This window comes from Muscardinus avellanarius (assembly GCF_963383645.1).
Source record: "Muscardinus avellanarius genome assembly, chromosome: 11".
NCBI lineage: Eukaryota > Metazoa > Chordata > Mammalia > Rodentia > Gliridae > Muscardinus > Muscardinus avellanarius.
Window position 1 is genome coordinate 39,028,425 of NC_137797.1, and position 25,723 is coordinate 39,054,147.

Below are 25,723 nucleotides of genomic sequence, written 5' to 3' on the forward strand. Positions count from 1 at the left end.
GAACCTAGGGACATTCTACCTCCAAACTACACCCCCAGACCTATTTTTTTTTAATCTTTATTCTTAAGACAGGGTATCGGTGAGTTGTGAAGGGCCTCACTAAGTAGCTAAAGCTATCCACAAACCACCATCCTCTCTGGTCTCCATCTCCTGAATGCTGGGATTACAAGCCTGTGCCACCATGCCTGTCTTCGCCAATATAATTTTAAATGTCATAGTTTCCTGTTAACATATATCAACCTATGTCAACAAAGGTATCAAATGCTTGCTACTTAGGTACGTTTATAAGGATCTCCTTCATGCTGTGAAGATGTCTTACATTTGATGGAGACTGTCCTAAGACTATATATATATATACAAGCATATTAATGGAAGACAAAGAGATATTCCTATATATCACTTGGTAAACTCTAAAAAATGTAGTCTGTTTTATTTTCAAAAAGAAAAAGAAACTCCTAAAAAATCCAAGAGTGAAGTAGAAATCACTCATACTTCAAGGACACTTGACAGTGATATTCAACTACATCTAAAAGATACCCACTTATGAAGAAACTTGACCTTAATTCACAATGAAAGCTCTTCTCATCCTTCTTTCACAATCTGCCATATTCTTTGAAAAGGAGAGGAAGAATTAAAAGTTCCCGTCTGGTAAAAGTTGTTCTAAGGAAAAAAATCAAATGTGTAGCCCCTCTAGAATGCTAAGTGATCTGTAGCAGTAAATACTTTAGACTTTTTTTTCAAAGTTCTCATTCAAATACATGTGGCTTTTAAGTTTATAGAGTAAACTCTAATTTACTGTAATGTAACTATGGAAATTTTCTATCTCTGATATGTTTCACAAAATCAATGCAGGGAGAGCTTAGTTACTTAATTCAAGAACTTTTTAGTTCATATATGAACTTGAAGAAATTATATAACTCAGCTGGGCTTAATGGCGCACACCTGTAAGCCCATAGATGGGAGACTGAGATAGGACAATCAGAGGTTCAAGGCCAGCACCCAGTAACTTACTGACCCCCTGCTTTAAAATAAAAAATAAAGGGTTGAGGATATAGCTTAGTGGTAGAAAACCACTGGGTTCAGTCCCCATTGGCACAAAAAAAATCACATACATCTATGTATTATAAGTCAATAATTTTCTCATGATTGGCATTTATTGCTCTTTGAAAAATTACCATAAAAGCCGAGCACGGTGGCACACGCTTGTAATCCCTACGCTTGGGAGGTGGAGATAGGAGAATCGTGCAGGTTCAAAGCCAGCCGCGCTGGTTTAAGAGACCCTGTTTCAAGGCTGGGCGTGGTGGCGCACGCTTGTAATCCCCGCGCTTGGGAGACAGAGACAGGAGGATCGCGCAGGTTCGAAGCCAGCCGCGCGCGCTGGCTTATGAGACCCTGTTTCCAAATAAAAAAGTACAAAAAATAGGTCTGGGAGTGTAGCCCGGAGGTAGAAGGGCTTCCAGGAACCCCAGTATCACCAAAAAAAAAAAAAAAAAAGAGAGACCCTGTTTCTAAATAAAAATATTTTAAAAATAGGTCTGGGAGTGTAGCCCAGAGGTAGAAGGGTTTCCAGGAACCCCAGTACCACCAAAAAAAAATTATAAAGGATGAATGAAGTTCTTACTATTAATATTTAATTTTTAGATATTTAACATACAGATCTACATAAGTAAACATTTCTCTCTGGGCTATCATATCAGCATTTTCATCTCACTAGTAAAATAAAAATTTGAAAGACTCTCATCTTTGACTCTTGCCTTTAGCTATAATTCATTTTTACCTAAGAATTTTAATGTATGCCTTCAGTATCAATATCAAAATATTGAGTAATATGTAAAGATCTGACAAAATTGAAACATTTAAGTGCATTAAATAAGGGGATGAATCCTAACATTTACTTTCCCCTAAATTGTTACATATTTAAAATCAGATTGCTAATTACTAAAAGTGGTAAATGTGCAATTTTTTCCAGTAATCTATGCAGACATGCTGCAATAGACAATAAATGACTAATTTATTTGTGCTTAACATATCTGGTAAGAATGGATTCTATTCAGATTAAAGGCCAAGTTTAGGTCATATTTTGTATACATATGCTCTTTCTTACTCCTCATAACACATGACATTTGATTATCATCCTGTTCTACTAGAGGAGGAAACTATGGCTCAGGGAATAAAGTGATGCTCGGAAGACTTTAAAAAGCTAAAAGGTATGTTTGTCTTTCTGGTGCCAAAGCCCTTGCTTTTAATAACGGTGAAATTTGTTTGACTTTAGATTGGCTCTGAAAACAGTTTTGTCAAAACTGCCATTTAGATAATTATTATTTCCTTAAAATAAAGGTTACATGTTCTCAACTCAATGGAGAGGGGGAAATGGAAACCAAGAAGAAGAAAAGGAGCCACTTGACTGCTTAAGTTAAACAAATGTGTGTGTCTTTCGGTATGTGTGTTTAATCAGAATGTTTTTTTTTTTTTTTTTTTGACTCATTAGTAAAGACTTTGGTGGGTAACATGTGTAGTCTGGGCTTTATAAACTAATTGTATGATCATCATTTTATATGATTCCAGGAAAATAAGAGTCTTTCTAATCTTATAAGAATTTGTTTTCACTAAAGCAATTATACATTGGATTATGACAAAAAGGAGCATAGGTTAAACGGGCAAACAGTTCCAGTTGAAAAATTAAGAGGAAAATGTGATTTGATTAATAGATCAAGATTCATTGATACTAGAGGACATATACTATAATCTTATATGTGATTTTAACTACAGAAATGTTATAATGTGCACTTACTTCTCTTGTTTTGCCATTTCTGGTTGCTTCAAATGGATCTCAAATTAAATATATTCCTAAGTGAACTAAAAAGGAATTTAAAATGACAAGATAAAATTTAGAATTTCAAGACTAAACAATAGTGCTAGTCTTGACAGCACTGTCATTCATTGTAACATCTATGTGCATATTATAATACTCACATGCATAACCTATGTTTTTGTTTTAATATATCTGAAGGGTTGGTTCCTCAGCATTTCACCATCTACAATTGCTGCCATGTTTTTAACTTTGACCATGAGCTGCCTCTATGCCCATAACCAGGTCTGTTGCCAGTGCCACTTATCATACATGATACTGGGGTTTTGACCTGCATCTGTCTTCACTAAATTTCTCATCCACGTAGAATTTTTCTCATAGCTTTTCCATCAAAACTTACCCACTCTATCCTTAATAGCAATGTGCTTTCTGCAAAATTATAGATGAAGTAGCCCTAGCATTATATGTAATGACAGTTAATTAAATTATATTTTCAAGTATAATGACTGGCCAAAAGCAATTAGGTGTTATGTGCATCTAGGCCTATACTATCTATACTCCACCAAGATGTATGACTGCAATGCACCAATTAAAGTTAGCAGGGCATAGTGGCACAAGCTTGTAATCCACAAGCTTGAGAGGCGGAGACAGGAGGATCATGCAGGTTCACAGCCAGCCACACTTCGAACTGTTTCCAAATAAAAATACAAAATAGGTCTGGGAGTGTGGCCCAGAGGCAGAAGGGCTTCCAGGAACCCCAGTACCACCAAATAAATAAATAAATAAATAAATAAATAAATAAATAAAGTCAAACAGAAATTGAAGAAATAAATATTTGGGAGATCACCTCAAATAAAATCAGTAGCCCCTTTATGAACCAATCATATTGTCAAAAATAGTTAAGAAAACACTTGATGAATGTATACATTAGAATGCTATACATATTAGGCCGGGCATGGTGGAGCACGTTTGTAATCCCTGCACTTGAGAGGCGGAGACAGGAGAATCATGCAGGTTCGAAGCCAGCCTTTTTGGCTTAAGAGACCCTGTTTCCAAATAAAAATATAAAATATGCCTGGGAGTGTAGGCCAGAGGTAGAAGGGTTTCCAGGAACCCCAGTACCACCAAAAAAAAAAAAAAAAATGCTATACATATTGATCTTATTTATATAACATCCATACCAGTTCAGTAAAGTCTAATCTCATAGCCCATGGAAGTCATCCAACCTGTACCTTCAGATTGATGGTGAATTCTAAAGAGAATCTGAGTTTTCTCTGAGCTCATACTGAAAACAGTACTGTTCCAAAGAAGTCCTCCCAACTTACTTCTGCGATAACTGGGATCATCTGTGTTGAGTCCTGTTCAGGCCTAAAATATAAAGAACCCTTGGGAAGTCCAAGAGTTCTTAGATAACTGCATCATGATTTCTAATTAGCCCTATGGTAAACAAAGACAATCCTATGTCCCTCCTAAATTCCCTTTGTTCTTCTATAATCCAGTGTCTCATACTCTCCTTCATCTCACAGTCGATCCTGTCATCACTGCCACCTAATGCCCTAGGTTAGTTTTCTACCATGTGTATCTAAAGGACCAATGATGAAAACATGAATATAGTACTACTAATACCAATTAGATTTGGATGCACTCAGTTAAATTATTTACCCTTCTATTTACTAGAAGTAGTAACAACATTAACTTGGTTATGTTATGTGGACCAAACCCTTGGCTAAATGTTCTTGCACACACTCCTTCAGTTGATATGGAAACAAATATTGTGCAGATGACCAAAGTGAGGCTCAGGGAATTGGTACTGACACAGTATGAGGAAAGTAAAAGCTATTAATGGGCTATTTATCATGTGGTTTCTCATTAAGCATTTGGCCTCTTAATTTTCCATATAAAAAAGGGTTGTAATGATAGTCACCTAAAGTGGTAATGTAACTGAGATGAAATAAGGTAACAGATGTCTAACTCTCTGGAAAGTACTAAGTTATTATAGAAAATGTCTATTTCATAAATAAGATTATTATATATATAAACCAGTCAGTAATATATATCTGCCCTAGTCAAAGTCTATGGGCATGGTGGTGAACATTTCATTACCAATTAAATCCAGGTCAACATATACATAACTTAAAGCAATACAAATAATACAGAAGCCAATTTTAAAGTAGAAAAAGAATCCTAAAGACTATATTTTATTTTGAAAAAATCTTCTAAGATTAAAATACAGTAAAACTCAAATATAGTGCAACAGGATACTGCACACAGTATTAATTTCCATTTACTAATTTTGGCAGCAGCAGCTTTGATTGATTTAGAAGTTAGTGTTAAAAAAGGCAAAAGACTTGGTTCTAAAAAAAAGGAATATTTTAAACATAAGAAATAACCAATAAAATATAAAATGTCAAAAATTAAATGTTTATGTGAGTAGAAAATATTTAGATGTATGAATTAGGAGAACAATTATTTATGAATAACTAGAGATTTCTATACCTAAGTATTAATTACCTTTGTTATGAGCACAAATTTTGGGCAATTATTTTTCTAAAGCTATCTCCTCTACTTTCAGCAGACTGAATCCAACAGAAAAAAAGGAGGTTAATTTTCTTTGGTTTCTTTGCTGGTACAGAAAAAGGCCTTCCATGCAGCAATTACTTGAATATGAGGCACTTTTGCATGAAATGAAAATTTTGAATCATGTTACTTAACATAATTAAATATACAACTCAGAAAGTTCTGTTTCCAAGCAGTAAAAGAGAGCTAGTATAGGGCTAGGTAAGATAAATTTAAAAAATCAGGAAATACGTTTAAAATCAGAAGGAATAATGTACTCAAATAATATAATCACATCAAAGCTCACCATCCTACAGCTCCAATTTTAACTAGAGTGGATCCCAACTAATTTTCAAAGGCTCTTTTTTTTCCAAACATATCCACTGACCACATTAGTATTATGTAATTAATAAATACTATGGATTATAAATTATAACAGGACATGCAAGCTTAGAAATATTAAGTCCACATTGTCCATCTATTTATTCGTAAATAATGTTATTCAGACTATATGTCAGGATGATTAAACCCATTGAGAAACCATATTTTTCTATCAAATAATCACAACTGGGGTTAGAATACATATCTTTATGCTAAAGTTTTAACTAAGAGCCTTAAAAGTAAATATATACTCCCGGCTTAATTTGAGAATGAGTAGAGAACCAATAGTAGCCACAACCAAAATATGATAGTCTTCCAACCAAAACATCTACAGATTCCTGTTTGTAGAACTGTACTAGTGAGAAAAAGTTGTGACACTAAAAAGTCTTGCATCAAATGCTTTCAAATATCTCAAAATCGCTGTAATGACATAGAACAGCAAGAGATTTTAAAATCCTGTAGAGTTCATTCCAAATAATACAATTTCAAGTGCAAGAGTGATTTAAAACATATCACTGTGACTGGCAATAAGAAAAAAATGCAAAATACAAGGGTATGTACAAAATCAGAAATTAATATGATAGTTTTTCATTATACTAGCCCAAGAAATCAATTCTACTTTCAAATTATTTTCAATACATACATGAATACAGAAAATACCATTCAAGCTTAACTACTAGAGTGAACATGACTCGCAACCATCCTTGGAAAACATTCAGATTCTCTGCAAACAGAGGAACTGTTTGCAGTATTATAAACTAATAAATCTAATTTGTAAAGCTAAAGGTGATTAAGTCATATGATATAGTAAAGCAGAAAACATCTTAAAATACCTTAGACCTGTGTTCTTTGCTGGTGTTATCATGATATGTTTGTTGAGATATTTACTCTCATCTCAAGGAGAAAGGACCAGAAAACAATCTCATCTTATTTCTTTATTGAATAAATTTTAAGTTCCAATATGCGGAGCCCTCAACAAGTGTCTTCTGCCATTTCAAACAATTTAAGAGAGAAAACATTCTGCACTGACACCTCAGTAAACTGTTCCTGTCAAAATCTGACTCTCAGCTGACCTACTGCTATCAAACCAAGCTCATTTCTACGCATAACATTCTAGAGAGAATTTTTTTCAAAATTCAAACATATGCTTCTAATGCTCCCCAAAAGATGTTATTGTTGATTTTTTCTTATCCAATGTTGTTTTGTACAACAGAACAAAATTATGCTATTTAAGATGGTTGAATGAATATTCAGTGGTAAAGTATTAGTTGAAATGAAACCTGGAAAGTAAGACACAATAAAGCTTTTTAATATAGTTATCTCAAGAAGGTATGTGTATGCCAGGTGTGGTGGTGCACGCTCTTAATCCCAGCATTTGGTAGGTTGAGACCAGAGGATCGCAGTTCGTGGACAGCATCAGCTACTTAGTGATGCCCTCTGCAACTTAGTGAGACCCTGTTTCAAAATAAAGAATAAAAAAATTGGGCAGGGGGTGTAGCTCGGAGGTTGAATGTCCCTGGGTTCCATCCCCAGACCCGCAAAAAAAAAAAAAAAAGGAAGGCGGCATGTGTATGTGTTTGTGTATATTTTCCTACTAGTTAATCAAGTTGGAATGTATTTACTTACTTGGAGAACACTATTTTAAAATAAAAAATGAATGTTTGACCATTATTTTATTTTTAGTAACCTCATAATACTTATGTGCCTGCTACATGCCCTTGGATAGTAATGTTCACATTTTTTTAATTACTTATAAATCTAGCACTGACTCATAAAGTTAAAAACATGTGATTTCTCTTTTAATACCCATATTCCTAAAGATAAAAATGGGGCTCACCTTTTGTTTCAGGTTATTAATAATCATCTGATTTCAACATCTTAGTTTGCCCATAATCCTTGAGATCTGAAATTTTCTTTTAAATCCATGATCTGTGTGTGTGTGTGTGTGTGTGTGTGTGTGTGTGTGTGTGTGTGTAAGAGAGAGAGAGAGAGAGAGAGAGAGTGCGAGCAAGCTCACGCAAGGGAGGAGAGAAGAGGGAAAGAGAGAGAGGAGAAGGAGGGAGAGGAAGAGAGAGGGAGAGGGAGGACATGAACTTGTCTTCTTGAAAATCTCCTCTGTGACATTATCTGTAAATTTATATCACAGGACAAGGGAGCCTATTTCACCCTTCTGTGCTCTGTAAGAGTCAAATATTTGTAATTTGATTTCAGACATGAAAGCAGTACTTACACTCTTTAGCTTACTCTGAAAATTTGTTTTGCTTTTGCTAGAGAATTAAATTTTAAAATAACTGCCATGATTCAAAACGAACTTTACATTCTCACATATAACTTATAAAATAGCTAATCATTTCTTAATAGCTGCTACATTTGATGACCTTTATATAAAACCGATAAAAATGCTAAACAACAACAAAAAGAATTAATTGGTAGAAGTAAGCACAGTTCTGAAGTATATAAACTCCATGGAAGAAGAAATCTAGAAGGATGAAGAAGCTCTGGAGATGGCACTCACCTGTATGTGTCTGTCAAACTATGATGAAGCAGGGATTGGCCTATAAGTAGGAGGTCAGAAAACTGTGGTTCTCAAAAGAAAACAACCCGAGTGGCTGAATTAGAAATAAACAACCCAGAGGATTAGAAGGTGGGATTAGTACGCTATCTGTCAAATATATGTAGACATACATAAAGAGAAAAAATATCTTCTAGGAATTTCTACATATATAGCACAATCACAAAATCTGAGATAACAAAACATCCATTGCTCAAAGTGCCTCAATGGTAAAGTAGGATTTTTAGTTACAGTTACGGCTGGGCGTGGTGGTGCACATTTGTAATCCCAGTGCTTGGGAGGCTGAGACAGAGGATTGCACAGGTTTCAAGCCATCCTCAGCTACTCACTGAGGCTCTCAGCAACTTAGTGAGACCCTGTTTCCAAATAAATTATAAAATAGGTCTGGAAGTATAGCCCAGAGATAGAAAAGCCCCTGGGTCCCACCCCCAGTACCACACACACACACACACACACACACACACACACACACAAAGAAATAAATTACAGTTATGGTAGAGATTTAGAAAAAGACATAAAAATCTAAGTATAGCTTGATATGATCTAATTGGCCTAGTAATTAAAATTGTAAAAATCTAGAAAAACTTACTGAAACTAACCCAAAAGTAATTATTTTCAAAATTATGATAAAATTAAAGCAATAGAAAAAGTCCATTCATAAACATCAAGCATAGCTAAATATGAGGATAATTTCCAACTACTATAAAAGGAATTATAATTCTTATTTGATATAAAATCTTTCAGGGAATAAAAGGTAATGATCCCAAAATGATTCTTTAAGGTTAAGGTCAATGCATTTTCTATATTATTATTATTATTATTAGTAGTAGTAGTAGTAGTAGTAGTAGTACATATATCTGGTGCTGAAATTTGAATGACCTGCACCCTTGCACATGCTAGTTAAGTGCTCTACCACTCTGTGACATTACCAGCCCACAACTGATCTTCATAACAGAATATGAAGACATTAGACAGAAACTTTTCAATAATCAAAGGACAAAGATGAAAAGAAAATTTAGTAGAATTATAGGCAAATGATATAACCAACTCCTGAGATTGTTTTAGGGGTACAAAACAAGTTCAACAGTAGAAGAATCTATTGCTATAGTCATTAAATTAACAAACTAAGTAAGAAAACCTATCATCAATACTAATTCATTAAAAATGGTTCATTAATAGAAATACACCATAGACCATGTATATACTTGTGAACATATATTAATATAAATCTGGCTACTGTATTAGAAGGGAGAAAAATGAAGAGAGGGGCACCAACAGCATGTGCATGTATGTCATTGTCAACATGATTTACATTATGACGTGAGACTATAATGCACCAAAATAAAATCACACACACATAAAATCTCATAGAGAAAAATTCTGATAATAGTTATCTACAGAAAATAATATAAAGTCCCATGATTCATGGAGAAATGTCAAAATTCTTTTTCTTAGACAAGAATAAAGTAATAATGCTGGGCCTTGTGGTGCATGCTTATAATCTCAGTACTTGGGATGCTGAGACAAGAGGATACCAAGTTATTGGCTAGTCTCAAAGAATGATCAACTTAGTAAGACCTTGTTTCAAAATGAAAAATAAAATAGGGCTGGGAATGTAGCGCAGAGGTAGAATGTTCCTGGGTTCATTCCCCAGTACTGATTTTAAAAAAGGATTTAAGATAGTAGCAAAACAAAAACTCTGCTGACATCATTTCTATTTAACATTGTAATGGAAGCTCTAGCATATAATAAGGAAAATAAAATTAACTGAGAGAAACAAAACTGTGATATAAGGAGAAGTACAGGAACAGCACTTCAAAAGTATAAATATATTTTTCTATGAATAATATATTTAATGAATATAATTCTATGAATAGATATTTAACACATATAAGAGCATTTTTTAGAAAATAAAAAACTAATACAGCCAGGTGTGGTGGCACACACTTGTAATACCAGCATTCGGGAAGCTTAGACCAGAGGATCGCGGTTTGTGGCCAGCTTCAGCTACTTAGTGAGGCCCTCTGCAACTTCGTGAGACCCTGTTTCAAAATAAAGAATAAAAAATAGGGCAAGGACTGTAGCTCGAAGGTCATATGCTCCTGGGTTCCATCCCCAGACCCGCAAAAATAACAAAATAAATAAATAAACTAATATAATGTAAGAATTATTTAACTTCATACTTAATCTATGCTAGTCTAAATTTCCTTGGAGTAGAAATATTCTTAAGTATAATCTAAGGTAACAATAATACTTGGATTGACAGTTTTTTGAAGCCCATAAAAATCCTAAAAGGTTCATCATGGATAATCTCAAAGATGTAGGTTCAGAAGTATATCAACCACATCATACATGATACACCATAGCATCATTCACATTAATTTTGTTGTCAAGTGGTATATTTTTCCCCACAATCCTGTATGCACAGTCATTAGAGTTGAGATGATAGAAAAAAACAAGTGTGCCACTCCATTCTTAGAGGCATGGAAAGCACATGCATTGGAACTTTTGTGACTGCTCCATCCAGAGGACCTGGGAGGCTGAGACAGGAAAAGACAGGAAAAGATGGAAAGACAGACCGGCTGGAGATGGAAAATGTTAGGAACAAATACCTGGTCATCATGACCAATTCCTTTTGTTCTCACTATAAGAAGCCAAGTTGGAGAACAGCCTCAGCAACTTAACAAGATCCTGTTTTAAAAATAAAAAGGGCTGGGAAAGTACCACAAAAATAGAACACCTCTGGGTTCAATCCTCAGTATCAAAAAGTAAATTATTTTTAAAGTGCTCTAGGCTTACAGCTCAACAATTTGCTTTTAAAAACAGTTTAGTTGCGCCATGCATGGTGGCGCATGCTTGTAATCCCAGCATTTGGGAGGCTGAGACCAGAGGATCATGGTTCACGGACAGCCTCAGCTACTTAGTAAGGCCCTCCGCAAATCAGTGAGATCCTGTTTCAAAATAAAGAATAAAAAATAGGGCAGGGAGTGTAGCTTGGAGGTCAAATGCCTCTGGGTTCCATCCCCACACCCGCAACAAAACACAACAAAACAAAACAAAAACAGTTTAGTTCCATCAATGAGAGTTTATTTTATTTTATTCTTCTTGGGCCCATTATTTTGTATTTTTTCTAATCAATGTAAAAGAGACTGAGAAGGCATTTTCTTTCTTTTTTTTTATCCCTAAGTTGACTTAGGGGCTAAGTTGACTTGAAGGCTAAGTTGACTTCCTACTATTTATCTCTTTTAGCCATTATGAGATCTAGCACCAGCAATCTCTACTGCATCTCTTAAAAATTAAAGTCTACATTTTATGACTTTTTCATTGGGACCAGTCAGTCTTGACAAAATATTAGAGTAGTTTCCTTTCCTGAGTTAATTGGTAAATTTTATGTTTTATAAAAATCTATGCCTCTTATGAATTATTGAAATATAATACTTAATACAAATTACAAAATTAGCTAGTTAATTACAATTTACCATGGTTAAAAGGAGGCTCAATTAGAGCTTAAATAATAAAATCCACAATTAAATTGTCAATATTCCATGGCTTAGGGGGTTTAGATTTCAGTTAAATTTTGAATTGTTTCCTAAACAAAATAATATTCCTTCAACATGCTTGAAATTTGAATCCATGTAAAATTGAAATAGATCTACCAATTTTACAGTAATCAGGAAGAAAGAAAAAACTGCCAATTACTGTTGAGCTGAGCCAATTATTTTGTGGTTTTATACCTAACCTACTAATATTTGTCAACTGCATTAGAGATAGTGAACTTGGTATTGGTATGCCTGGGCAACTACCTTGAGAGTTTCAAACAGGTAAACCACTATATATATATATATATATATATATATATATATATATATACACACACACACATACACACACACACATCGTTTATATTTATGCTTTACATGTTTACATTAGCAATAATCACTAAGAAAAAACCTTGTGAACATTTCTTCAAATTAATCCTAATTGTTCTCAATTACTTGGGGGGGGTACTGAGGATTGAACTCAAGGGGGTCTACCTCTAAGCTATAATCCCAGCCCTTTTTTAAAATTTTGAGTGTCCCTAGGATGCTGAGGGTGGCCTCAAACCTATGATCCTCCTGTCTTAGCTATTCAAGTATTAAGAATATAGGTATATTCCACTAAGCTTCTTAATTATATATCTTAATAGTTGCTTCAAAACAATTAAAAATCATAGCCAGATGTCCTCTACAGCAAACTAACACAGAAAACGAATTTAATTTTTAATCTATAAACTTAATTTTAAATTAACCTCGTAGCAATCAGACACACTGCCATATATGCTATCATTTTGTTTTATGTTTCTGGGCTCACTGATCTGCTTACCTTTAATAACTCTGTTAGTCTGTGAGCCTGACCTTAATTACTAAGGAAGTTTGTAAGTAGCTGGTTTTAGAGGAGAGAGGTGATGAGTTTAAGATGCTGGCAGATCACCCAGGTGGAAAGCTTCTCACAGAAATGAGGTCATGGGAAACATAACTTAGACAATGACATATTTATTGCCACCACCTCCACACCACCCACTTCATACCTGACGATGTTCTAGACACTATAGGGAGCTAAGGACAGAAGCCAAGCAAGAAGAGTGAGTCTCACATTTAACTGCTTTGTACTAAATTTAAAAATGCCTTTAACAGGTATTAAGCAATATGGCTCAGAAAATGAAGGGGGGAAAAAACTCTTTCAAATACAAAGTGGCTTGCTAATTAAGGCATTTATCATAGTAAATTCCCTCTTTGCTAAGCACAGAAATGCAAAGAGTAATGGTGAAATCAGCAAACTAGAATAATCAACTGTCCAGTATTTTCCTGACTACATCATGAGACAAGACTTGTGTTTTACACAGTCTAAATCAGCTATCATTCTCCACTATCCAGATTTAAAGCATAAATTAGCAGCAGTCACTCTGACAGGCTTTACCCATCATCAATTTGCATCCAATCAGTTAATGACTGGCAGCTGTCTAGGGGACCCATTACTGAAAGCAGTTTTAATGGATAAAGCTTCATGAAGCTTAAAATCATATTCTGTAAAAGCCCATGGTAGGCTGAAGTAGTCCAAAATTTGTAAAGGCTTTCAAAGGAGGAGGTGGGGAGAGAGACTAACTCAGTTTGTAATCTCAGAAAACCTTCTGAAAAGACTGGCTTTCAAAGGTTTCTTATCTCTTGGTAGGCTAAGAAAATTCTGCCTTAAGGAAGATTATTTCCAGTCCCGTAATTACTGAAGAATTAACTATAGCCAGAATTATTGTTGAGCATGTTATGAATCAAAAAATAAGGTACCTGGGTTGAGAGAATTTTGCCTGTATAAAAACAAGAGGCATACATCCCAGATAGCTATCCTAGGATCCAAACCCATCATCATTGTCAATACGACCATTCCTATTACAAAGCATCCTTCAACACCTGGTACATCATCGGTGTATTTCATATTTTGTCTTATTTCACACATGTGCATTCTATTTCTAACCAGATTAAAAACTTCTTAAGAAGAATAAGAATGATGACATTTATTATTCAATGTATCCTTTACTGAATCCCTTCTTTGCCTGCCAGGCATGGTCAGTACTGCATTTATGGCACTTTTTTAAAAAGCAAGAGTCATATGTGCTATTGTATGTTGATAATTCTGCATAAGCACCTTACTGATAATGTAACCTAATGGAAGTTAGGGACCCACAGTGAGAATATCTGGGGGAAAACATCCCAGGTAGAAGTGATGAGAATGCCCAATGGTTAAGAGCAGACCTATCACATGGAAGGCCCAGGAGAAAGCACGGCTAGAGTGTTGAAAGGGAGGGAAAGCCTAGTGTGTGGGGTAGGGACATTGCTCATGATTATGTGCTTCTACTTAGAAGGATATGGGAAGGCCAAAGGTGACTGTGACAGTGGACTGCCAGGCGAACTCTGATGTGTTTCAAAAAGGTCACAGGGATCCTGGTTAAGTATAGACTTGAGGATCAGAACAAAAGGAGCAGAGGTTCCACTTGGACTTTAAAGAGCTTGGAAATAATCACTTCCACCCTTACAAGGAAGAAAAAGCTAAACAAACTGAAAGCCAACCACCTTTCCTGGACTCATCAGTGAAATGTAGCTGCAGAACAAATCGCCACCCTGAAATCTGGAGTCAGGCAAACCCGAGAGTCAAGAAAGAGGTGAGTTTACCTGGAGCAAGAGGTGCTGGAGATGGAAAATGTTAGGAACAAATACCCGGTCATTATGACCAATTCCTTTAGTTCTCACTGTAAGGAGCCAAGAAAGACACTTTGACAACTCTGGCAGAGGGAGAGGAAGAATAAAGCTCATGAAGTCGACCTGGAGCATTCTCCATCCTAATCCCTATGCTAGGAGAAAGACCTTACCAGGCCTTGTCCATTCAGGAGGACATCCTCTTAATCCAGCCCCTTCGTTCATAACTGGAAGCTGGATACAGGCAAAGTCAGATGCAGCTGTCAACATCACATCTAAAGAAGCTGAGATTTAATCAGAAGATTATAGAATACCCGTGAGCACACCCACAGGGCTCCGATATGATACTAGTGGATTATAACTAAAAGAGATGTAAAACCTAAACTGAGTCCTTAAGGAAATCCAAAGACAACATGGGAGATAAAGCCCAAGACAAAACTAGAGAAATTTGACACCAAAGATAAGAACAAACATGAAAACAGTCCAACTCCTAAACAGATTAACATAAAACCTCACACTAATGCCTCATTTCATATTAAAAATACATTATGTCTGACTTGAAATTTAAAAGACAATTATAAGGCATGTTAAAAGGCAAGAAAACAGAACCTGAGAGGTCAAGTAAAAAAGAGTCTTTTATTAAGTGTAAGATGATATCAACATTGGCCACAATGAGTGCAGTAGAGGTAGTAAAAAGTGGTCGAGTTCTGGAGGGGATACATATATATATATATATATATATATATATATATATATATGTACATAGATATATGCAATATAGTCAATTTTATTTTTGTTTGCTTTTTAAAAATTATTTTTATTACTGCATTACAATTAGATATCATAATAAAGTTTATTGCGATAAATACATATATGCACACAGACTGGATATGCAATTGGAGCATAGATAACTCCTCCATTGTTGGCCAGAGCTACTATGAAAGTGGAGTTTCTATCAAGTGAGATGATAAAGGCTAAAAGTAAAGCAGTTGGCTGGACCAGGGGTTGGCAGCAGGTTTAAGAATTCAATTTTTTTGGATGGTGTACTGGGAATTAAACCCAGGAGAATTATACCTCAAATTACACCCCTGGACCTTTTTATTTATTTATTTATTTATTTATTGCGGGTCTGGGGATGGAACCCAGGGGTATTTGACCTCCAAGCTATACCCCTTGCCCTATTTTTTATTCTTGATTTTGAAACCGGGTCTCACTGAGTTGCAGAAGGCCTCACTAAATAGCTGAGGTTGTCTGCAAACCGCGATCCTCCGGTCTCAGCCTCCCGAATGCTGGGATTACAAGTGTGCGCCACCACGCCCAGCTCCTTTTTATTTTTTTAAAAAGAAGGCCTTGCAAGGTTACTGAGGATCTCACTAAATTGCTGAGCTTATCCTCGAGCCTGCTACCTTCCTGTGTCAGTTTCTAATGTACTTGGATTCCAGGTATGCACTACCAAACCCAACCAGAAATTAATGTTTTCTGTCTCAAAGAACTTACCATTACTCTAGTCAGAAATGCAGCATTTAACGAATAATAGTCATTTAACTCATAACATTTAACTAGTAATATTTTGGAGTCCCAAAATACTAAACGACTGCTCAAATATTAGGAAGGAGATATGAAAAAGAAAAATGTTGGAAACTGAAGTCCTGCCTTAGTAACTGACAGAGTGAACAGATGAAAACATGATTGAATATTTTAATATGTCACCAAAATATCATGTTCAGCATCAAAACTGACAGCAGTAACAGTACTGATGCTAATAAAATGCCTACAAGTTTACAAAATGCTTTCTCCTACTCTGGGACAGAGACTTCTCCTTACTCCTGATCTCCACCCTTCACTTCTTTCAGGATAATAAAACTCGGATGGTACTTGGCTACCCAGGAGACAGACAGCATTTCCCAGCCTTCCTTTAGGCCGGTGTGGCCAATGGCGGTGAATAAGCAGTGTGTGTAAAATGTCAGGAATATACTCCTAGAAAGGGAAGGACCCGCAATCTCTCCTGCCAGCTGAAGTGGTGATGTGATAATGACACATCTTGGAGCACAGGGATAGGGTGGCACCACTGAGATGGCAAGAGAACAAACAAGAAGCAGCATGGGTCCTGAAAACCACGGCGCCATCTTATCAGCTCTGTGGGGCACGAACTTAAGATTATTCCATGAAAGAATACAGCTTCTATCTATTTAAGCCCCTGTTATCTTAGTCCTTTGTAAGAGAATCTTAACCTGAAATTTAACACAAAAAATTAATAACGTTTCAAAATAACACTGATGTAAATAACATGCTGGTGAGGTTTGCTTTATTTCTTGCCATGTATGTGTAGTTAAAAAAAAAAAAAGAGGATTAAAAAAAGTGGCAAAATAGACTTGGTCCGTATACTTGTGGGTTCTAGTGAAGAAAAACAAGTTGAAAAGTATTCTGCAAAAATTATCTGCAACAATTTTTTCAGCAAAACTTGGGGTCAAACTGGGAACAATGGTACATGTCTATAATCCCAGTACTTGGGAGATTGAGATGGGAGGTTTAAGGAGGGTTTGAGGCCAGCCTCAGTAACTTAGTGAGACCTTCAGCAACTTACCAAGACTCTGAAAAATAAACCAAAGCTTATTGTATCCTTCATTTTTATAAACCATGTATTATGAACAACTCTTTAGTTTTACTAAAAGATTAACAAAGATCCTTATTTTTAAAACATAATCCAGGCATGGTAGCACACACTTGTAATCCCAGTGCTTGGGAGGATGAGTTAGGAGGATTGTAATTTCAAGGCCAGCCTCAGCTACACAGTGAGGTCCACTACAACGTAGTAAGACCCTGTTTCAAAATAAAAAATGGGACTGGAGGTATAGCTCAGAAGTAGAATGCCCCTGGGCTCAATACCCAATTCTACAAAAAATTAATAATAAAAATAATAATAATAATTTAAAATCAGTGTTAATTTTGAGTTAACAGAAGTAACCTAACAACTATGATCACGTTTGGTACTTACAGATATGCCTTTCAATAAAAATAGTGCAATATATAAAATAAAGTATGATATAAGGAGGGCTAGGAATGTAGCTTGGAGGTAGTTGCCCCCGGATTTCATTCCCAGGACTAAAAACAAAACAAAACTTGAGTTCAGTCATTCAGTAACTGTATAGTATTCACTACCTAGAAAAAAACACATAAATTTTCAAAGAGAACTGAGAGATTATATGCTATCTTCTAGATCAACTTTGATGCTTTTACTTCACATTAAAATCCAAATAATTAGTTGTCGCGTCCCTAGGGCTCTGACCAGCAGAGCCTAGGGAAGAAACACACGAACGCCGACTCTGTTGATGAAGCTCCTTCCTCTTTAATGCTCTCTCAACACCCTCTCAGGTAAAAACAACATCAGTCTTCTATCCCCTGCCTCATCACTCCACCAACCCTCCTCGCTTCCCCGCTAGGGCATGCGCATTTTCAACCTTCTCCTGGGTGGGCAGGTGGTAGCACTAGGCACTGCATCACTAATCATCCCGCCTGATAGGGCTCACTGCGCAGGCTCAGGGCACCGCCAGCCTCGTGAGCCTCGTGACTTGGCAACATGCCTAGGCGCCATCTTGAGTCCACGCTGGCAACAAGCCTGGGTGCCATCTCGGTCCAGCCGAGTGGGCCCCGACAATTAGTGTCTGAAAAAAATGTGTACTTGCTCACTGAACTCTTGACTTAATTTGTGCTAAACAGACAAAATTGCCAAAGTTGCTTTAGGACATCTAGATCTTAGAATATATATTCTGAAATATATATTAGCAGGCCATTGTCACACATTTGGAACAGTTTCTCATGACTGGTGTTTGAATAGTATTGCAGAATTGTGCTAAAAGACAAAAATTCAAGTTCAAATTCTGTACGAGAAACCATTACTTAAAAGATGAATAAAAACTATTTATGAAAAACAAGAATATTTGGGTTTGTTTATAATGCTTTATTTCTACACTTAAAATGTACACTTATATTAATTCAATTGTCCTGTAGATCCCATCACTATTTAAATTATTTAAGCCATAGTAATCCATTAGAACACCTTTGGGCTATTTTTCGTTTAAAGGAAAGCTGAAACTAATGGCTGTCAACAATTTTGAGATTTGCTAATCTTCTAAACCAGAAGCAATACAGAAAGGTATAATTCTTCTCATTCTACAGTGAAAAGGTTATTTCCCTAAGTGACTTAAGAACTCTGAAATAAAAATGTACCAGCTGCTTGGCAGCACCCAGGTTATTCAACCTCCGCGAGTGCATGGTGATTCACACCAGCATGTATACAGGCTGACATCTAGAGACACACTTCCAATATTCAGACTCACCTCCATGTCTTCCAGTATTTCCTCAGGCAAGCCTTAGAAAACAGAAGTGCTAGAACCTATTTAAAGGAGATGACCTAACTTCTTTGATAAGATGAAAGACAAACCCAATGTCAATTTTTAAAAAGTACAAACCAAGAATTTTTTTAAATTCTTATGCCAGTTGAAGAAGTGATTTTTTTTCTTTTATAATTTAGATTTGGGGTATAAACAAAGAACAATGATGGCCTATGTGGCTGAACCCTCTGCTTAGATTTGGGGTCATGAGGGCACTGAGCTATGCCTACACCAGTCTCCATTTTGTTGTCTTGAATCTCCTTGGAATATGATTCCTAATTCTTCATGACACACAGATTCAGAAAATACTTCCAGAAATATTTCCCGATCCCAAACATTGAATGCTGAATATGTTTTTAAATGAGTTTTGCTTATACAAATAATCAAATAGATGGTATTAATTTTAAAAAAGATTTCCTATTACACTGTTTCGAGGCAAGAAAATAAGAAATAAAAAGGCTAAAAGTTTAGACCATCGAGACAAAAGCAAAAAATAAAAGATTACCTTTAGCTGGGTTGACTTTTATCCCTGACCTATACAGCATTTCCTCATTTTGCCAGTCTCCATTCCTGATCGCCGTCTTGAGCCCATAGAAAACAATCAATGTGGCCGTAGCATAAAAAATTAAGCTCTTGAGAAACCGCTTTTGGACTTTGACATAAAGGGCTCTGGCACCCACTGTAATCAGGAGGCAGAAGCCCATACTAGGAATATATAATACTCGCTCTGCAATTACAAAGCCGACATAGAAAAACAGGTTCGTGGCAGGAATAAAGGGTATTATCAACAAAGATAAAGACAGAACGACAATGTTCTCAGTAGAAGGGAGCTGTGTTCTCTGTGATACACTATTTCTAATGCCATTTTCTACTTTGGATGCAAAGCTGGGCTTCATCTCTGAGTTCCGGTACTCCACGTCTGAATGACAGCTATGTCCATTTGCATTTTGCTTGCCATTTGTCACAGCTTTCCCATTGCATTCTCTTTCTATGCTTGGGCTCTTCAGACCATAGTAGGCAAGGAGGAGGAGTCCAGTATAGAAGGCCACAGTGTGTAGGTTTCTCCAATCACAAACTGTTTTGAGCAGAGGCACGGCATCCATGGACCAGTCAAAGCTGAGGGTATCTGGGCAGAGCAACAACCAGAGATTCTTGGTTGGCAAATAGAAGAATGTGAGCGTGCGAGCCAGAAGGCTGTCTGAGTCCGCAGCCGGGTTGTCAGAGTTGGAAAAGCTTGGTGGTTTGTTTCCCATCCAGTATAAACGGGCACCCAAAAGGGAGGTCCCCCAGAAAGTTAACAAACTAATGCTGAGAAAAAGAGACAAGTTCTTCCTCTGAAACCAAAAGAGAAGGGGGAAAAAATAAAGATCATCAACAATACAGCATGGGGGACATTTCACTTAACATTAAGAGAAGCAATACATTTTAAAATGGACATTTAGAACATAGCGTTATGTCTCATTTGCTGACCTCATTTCTATCTCCTTTTAGGTATACCTAGAAAAATTTTAATCTTAAAAAAATCAATTCTGGGATCCTGGTTGTATATACATTTTGATGAGTATCATTTCTTTTTTCTTTCTAAATACTACAAACCAAAGTCCAATGTTTTGACCTCTCTAAAACTGATTCAATATACTTTCCTCTGTAACTTCATGTCGGGTAAAAGTAAGACCACAATGTCACAGCACCTGGCACTGCATGCAATACAGTAAAGACCCAATAAATGACTTATTTTCAATTTATAATTTAGATTTGGTGAGAAAACAAAGAACAGTCATAGCAAAAAAAAAAAAAAAAAGTAAAAAGTAAAAAACACGAGGTGTGGCAGGATCCTCTGCTTACATCTAGGGCAGTGAAGGCATTTAGCTATGTCTACAAAAGTCTCCATTTCATTGTCTTGAATCTCCTTGCAAAATCTGCAAGTCAGGCTTTCATCAGTTGCACCATGCAGTCACTGATCTGAGTGACATCCAACATTTAGTAGCACTCCTCATGAATCTCCAGTTTTTCATGACTACGCCTTTACTTTCTTTTATCTCTATAGGTATTTGAGTACATAGACAGGAACTCAAACTCAAAATGACCAAACCACAACTCTTGGCATCATACTTTTCCAAAACTAAAAAAAAAAGGTTCCTATTCCAATCATTCAGTCTCTCATAAAATGGTAGCACCATGTAGCCAGGTTCTCAGACCCCAATACAACATCCTCTCAAGTTCTACTTCAAAATATTTTTCAAATCTGTCCATTTCTCTTTATCTCTTCTCCAATTTCAAAATGTCAAAGTGGGAACATCACAATATTCTCCCTAACTAGTAACTCTGACCTTTCAAAACACAGATTATGTTGCTTTCCAATTTTACACTAATTAAAAGGAATCATCCTGAGATCATGAAAGTTTTTCACTGCTAAAAATAAAAATAGTTGTAATTCATTGAGAGTATTTTGGGGTTCACCACTGATTTTGGTGACTATTTCCATTTTTGCTTTCTAAGTTTATTTTGAAAAATAAATCTCAAGTAATTCTAAGTGTGAAAGAAGTATTAAAAGGACATTAGAAGATAAAAAAAAAACTCAGGAATCAAAAAATGAGAAAGCAGCAAACAGATGAAAATTATGGACAACTTTAAGTAATAGGACTGTATTAAAATCAGACAATGAACATTCTAAATTTTAACACTGACTGTTATCAACATTTTACAAATACCTATGCCAGACTTTAGCTCAAAACTAATTCATGATGCTTCACTGAATTTTTAACGGTAGAAATCACATAAAATTCAGCTATCACTTATCTTAAATGTCCAGGTCTGACCTAGCAAATGATAGTGCAAATATTATCTAAAATAACTTTTGCAAACAAACCAGTTCCTCTGAAATTCTACCCAGGAGAGGTCTGGAAATATTTTGATTTTAGAAAAAAGATATAAAACTATACTTTAGAAGTCATAATAACTTGAAAAATTAAAAATTCGGTAATCTGATCGATGATTTTTAGATTACACAGTGGGGAAACTTACCATTTGGAAAAGATACATGAGACAAACACATGGGTATAGAAGACTGATCTCAAAAAATCAATTAAAATTCCAAATGTGAACCTAAAGCCCATCTTTAAAGTGTGACCAAGATCATTCTATTTCAATTCCTGTGGTGGCAGTGAGGGGGAAAGTAAGGTGGAAGACATTAGACATGAGATGCAGAAGGGCAAGAGAGTCTCTAGAGAGAGGAAATGTGATCAGGTTTCTTTACAAGCCATGAAATGATGACGTTTCATAACAATTACATAATTCAATGCTATTTCCAAAGACAGAAACTACCTAGCCTTTCATAAGGAACAATCACTTCATTTATTAGTTTTTAACATTAATTTTAATAATTACCCAAATAAAACATTGAGACTGAAGATGTGATCAAAATTATTATAGTGATTATAATGGTGAAAGAATATGTAAATACAGTGAACTCCAAAATAAAGATGTGGGAATTGGGGAAGGGCTGAGTGATGTGTGCATGTATGCCTCTACCATTTGTACAGTATTAAGATATATGACTACAATGCACCAATAACAAAATTTTTAAAAATAAAGATGTGAGGAATGAAAACTGTCTCAATGATGGATATGCTAAAAGAAGTCTAAGTGTTAAGAAAATTATACAAAAGAAGCACAAATAACAAAATACTAATATTATTATGCAGTTTAAAAACACTTAAACAGTCTCATATCTAAACAAGTAACATAATTATGATGAAGACATGCTGAAAGTTCTAGAATGAGATGCTCTTGTGAACTTCACGGTAAGGACTATAATGGCTAAATAAATGCCACTATTAAAGGAAATCTGAAAAGGTAATGTTGATGTTAAAATGTTTATAATAAAATGTTTAAGCTTTGTTATCTACAATTACATTTAGGTATTAACCTTAATTTTAAATCACAACCTTCATGTCTCTTTAATATTTTCTCATAACATTTTATAAAAAAGATCACATAAAAATGAAATTTTGATAAAACCAATTGTCATAATCCTATTCGCTGCTCCAATATATCTTTTCTTTCACCTTGTTTTTAAGGCTTTAAAAGGCTTACTTTCTTTGTTCCTATGCTCTGATCTATAAATACAATTAGAAAAATTTTAATGAGAAAAATTTTAATGAGCTATGACTAGAAGCTAAGTAATCATACAATTTGCCTTAACATTTCTAGGTGTTGGGCTTGGTATACCAAACCAATCCAACGTCAGCATTTCTGACATGCTCCTGTGGATACGGCATGAACAATTGAATGAGTTGACACCAAAGACTTGATAGTTAACATTAAGAAAAATCCACACAAAGAAGGTGAGGCTTCAAAGTATGACAAACTTAAACAGGACCTGAATACAACCTTTGAGGAGTGATAGAAAAGAACTGCAGTTTAGTAGATAAAACATAATTACTCTGTTCAGCACACTATTAAAGCTTCTGTCTATGACAGATTCTTTTCTAAGCACTAGACATGAACCTGTCTTAAGAAAGATTAGAGAACTGGTGCTGATGGACCTTCACATTTTTTCCTATTTTTAAAAGTGAAGGTCCATCAGCATCAATTCTGAGCTTTTAAAATGTTTATGGCCTCTTCTCAGTAAAATATCTGTTAGTGACTATGATACACCCAAAGTAAGAATGATCCCATAGATGTACACGTCTAAGTATTACTACATACACCAAAAGTGCAGTTGGGCTCTGAATTTCATGAAGTTTAAGGCATGAATTCCTCATTTTAAATAATTAGACCAAGCCAGGCACGGTGGCGCATGCTTGTAATTCCAGCACTGGAGAGGCTGAGACAGGAGGATCCGGTTTTGGGGAAAGCTTCAGCTACTTAGTGAGGCCCTCTGCAACTCAGTGAGACCCTGTTTCAAAGTAAAGAATAAAAAATAGGGCTGGGGTATAGCTTGGAGGTAGAATGCCCCTGGGTTCCATCCCCAGTACCACCAATAAATAAATATAAAAATAAACAAATAAACACTTCCATTCAAGCTCTGGGACAAAAATGAGTTATTAGATGTAATAAGTGAGTGTTATGATGGCCAAGTTACAAAGAAATTGAGTGGTTATTAAAATAACTTGAATCCGATGTCAATATATTCAAGCTTGATTGCAATATACAGAAGACAAGATTTTTTCCTAAAACTTTAAAAAGAAATCTTAAATATGAGCTAGGCGTGGTGGTGCACATTTGCAATCCCAGCATTTGGGAAGTGGAGACCAGGGGATCATGGTTTGCAGGGAGCCTCAGCTACTTAGTGAGGCCCTTTGCAACTCAGTGAAGCCCTGTTTCCAAAAAGTAAAAGAGACTAAAAAATAGGGGTAAGTGTGTAGCTCAGAGGTAAAATGCCCCTGGGTTCCACCCCAGTATACCCACCCCCCACACACACATCTGAATTATGAATCACAAAAGGCAAAATAACTCAATGGAAGAAGGAATTGAAAACAAAGACAGAAAATTTAGAGACTACAAAAAACACTCAAAAAGATGCATGTGCTCATCAGTTAGTAAAATTTAAAATTAAAATTAAAAATTAAATTTATTTCACATAAATTGACGTGAAAAAATTAGATATTTGGATGCAAAAAAGTTGGTGAAATTGTGTTAAAACAGAATCAAATCACATATAGTTGAGAAAGTAGGAATAATTTAAGTAAAAAATCTGGAAAGTTATAGCAAAATTAATTATTTTTAACACCTATGAATTGGTAATATAAATGTATTACAAAAATGCTAATAAAACCTTTAATACAGTGTTGTTTATAAGAGCCAAAAACTTTGTCAAAAATTTCAGTAAGGTGTTACAGAAAGAAATCAGACTACCATGTAATTTGAATTCATATGGCAATTTAAAAAACTACATATTACATGCATACACATATATAGATGCATATACGTATATGTAATCAACATAAAATAACATATAGCAATTAAAACAAATTAACCAAAATTATAGAGCAGCATCATTAGTGAAAAATCATGTTGTAAAATATGCATATCATCGAATCATAAAGTCAGCCTAGCGTGGTGGTGCATGCCTGTGATCCTAGTATTTGGGGGGGCCGAGACAGGAGGATCACAAGTTCAGCAACTTAGTAAGAAGTTGTTTCAAAATAAAAAGTAAAATAGGATTGGGGGTATAGCTAGGAGGTAGAATGTTCCTGGGTTCAATGCCCAGAACCACACACACAAAAGTAAAAATAAAAATGAATAAAGGCAATTCTGAAAATTCAGGAAAGAACATATGTTTGCAAATGTATACATATTTGTATACCCACTCTACAGTGCATAAATAGTAATAAGAACCATGAAAAGATGAAACTTCTAGGCTAGGAAGGTAAGTTCATGGGTAAGAGGCATAAATACCTATTATGAGTGAGTGATTCTATCTATCCACAGCCCAAAAAATGTATTGAGAAAAAGTTAAAGAGGTATGAAACCTGATATGCCTAAGCTTATACTTATGAGATCAAAATATTTTAAATTATTCAAATAATAAGTTAACATTTACCTTCTATTTATAGACCCAGGTATCTGATATAATAGTTCCTATACATATTATCTGTAGTAGCTATTATAATTTCCCTCAAATTAAAAAAAAATTGAAGATGCCTTGATATTGTCTATAATTATTTTTATACTTATCTTAATTTTATTTTAAAAATCCCTGAAATTGACAAGAAGATTAAATATCATAATGCACATAGGTTGGGATATATGTCTATATTATCATCCCAAAGCTTGCTTTTAGGCT

The 25,723-nt window shown here is 35.4% G+C and overlaps 1 protein-coding gene across 1 annotated transcript in view; it reads right to left on the reverse strand.

The window, feature by feature from the left end:
* The window catches only part of TMTC2 (transmembrane O-mannosyltransferase targeting cadherins 2), a gene marked incomplete at both ends in the record, with an annotated part of 448,300 nt that overhangs the window by 202,733 nt on the left and 219,844 nt on the right, over positions 1-25,723 (reverse strand). Inside the window, one exon of the mRNA XM_080705147.1 lies at positions 19,439-20,267. Coding sequence (XP_080561273.1) covers positions 19,439-20,267 — 829 coding nt within the window. The remainder of the gene's footprint in view (positions 1-19,438; positions 20,268-25,723) is intronic.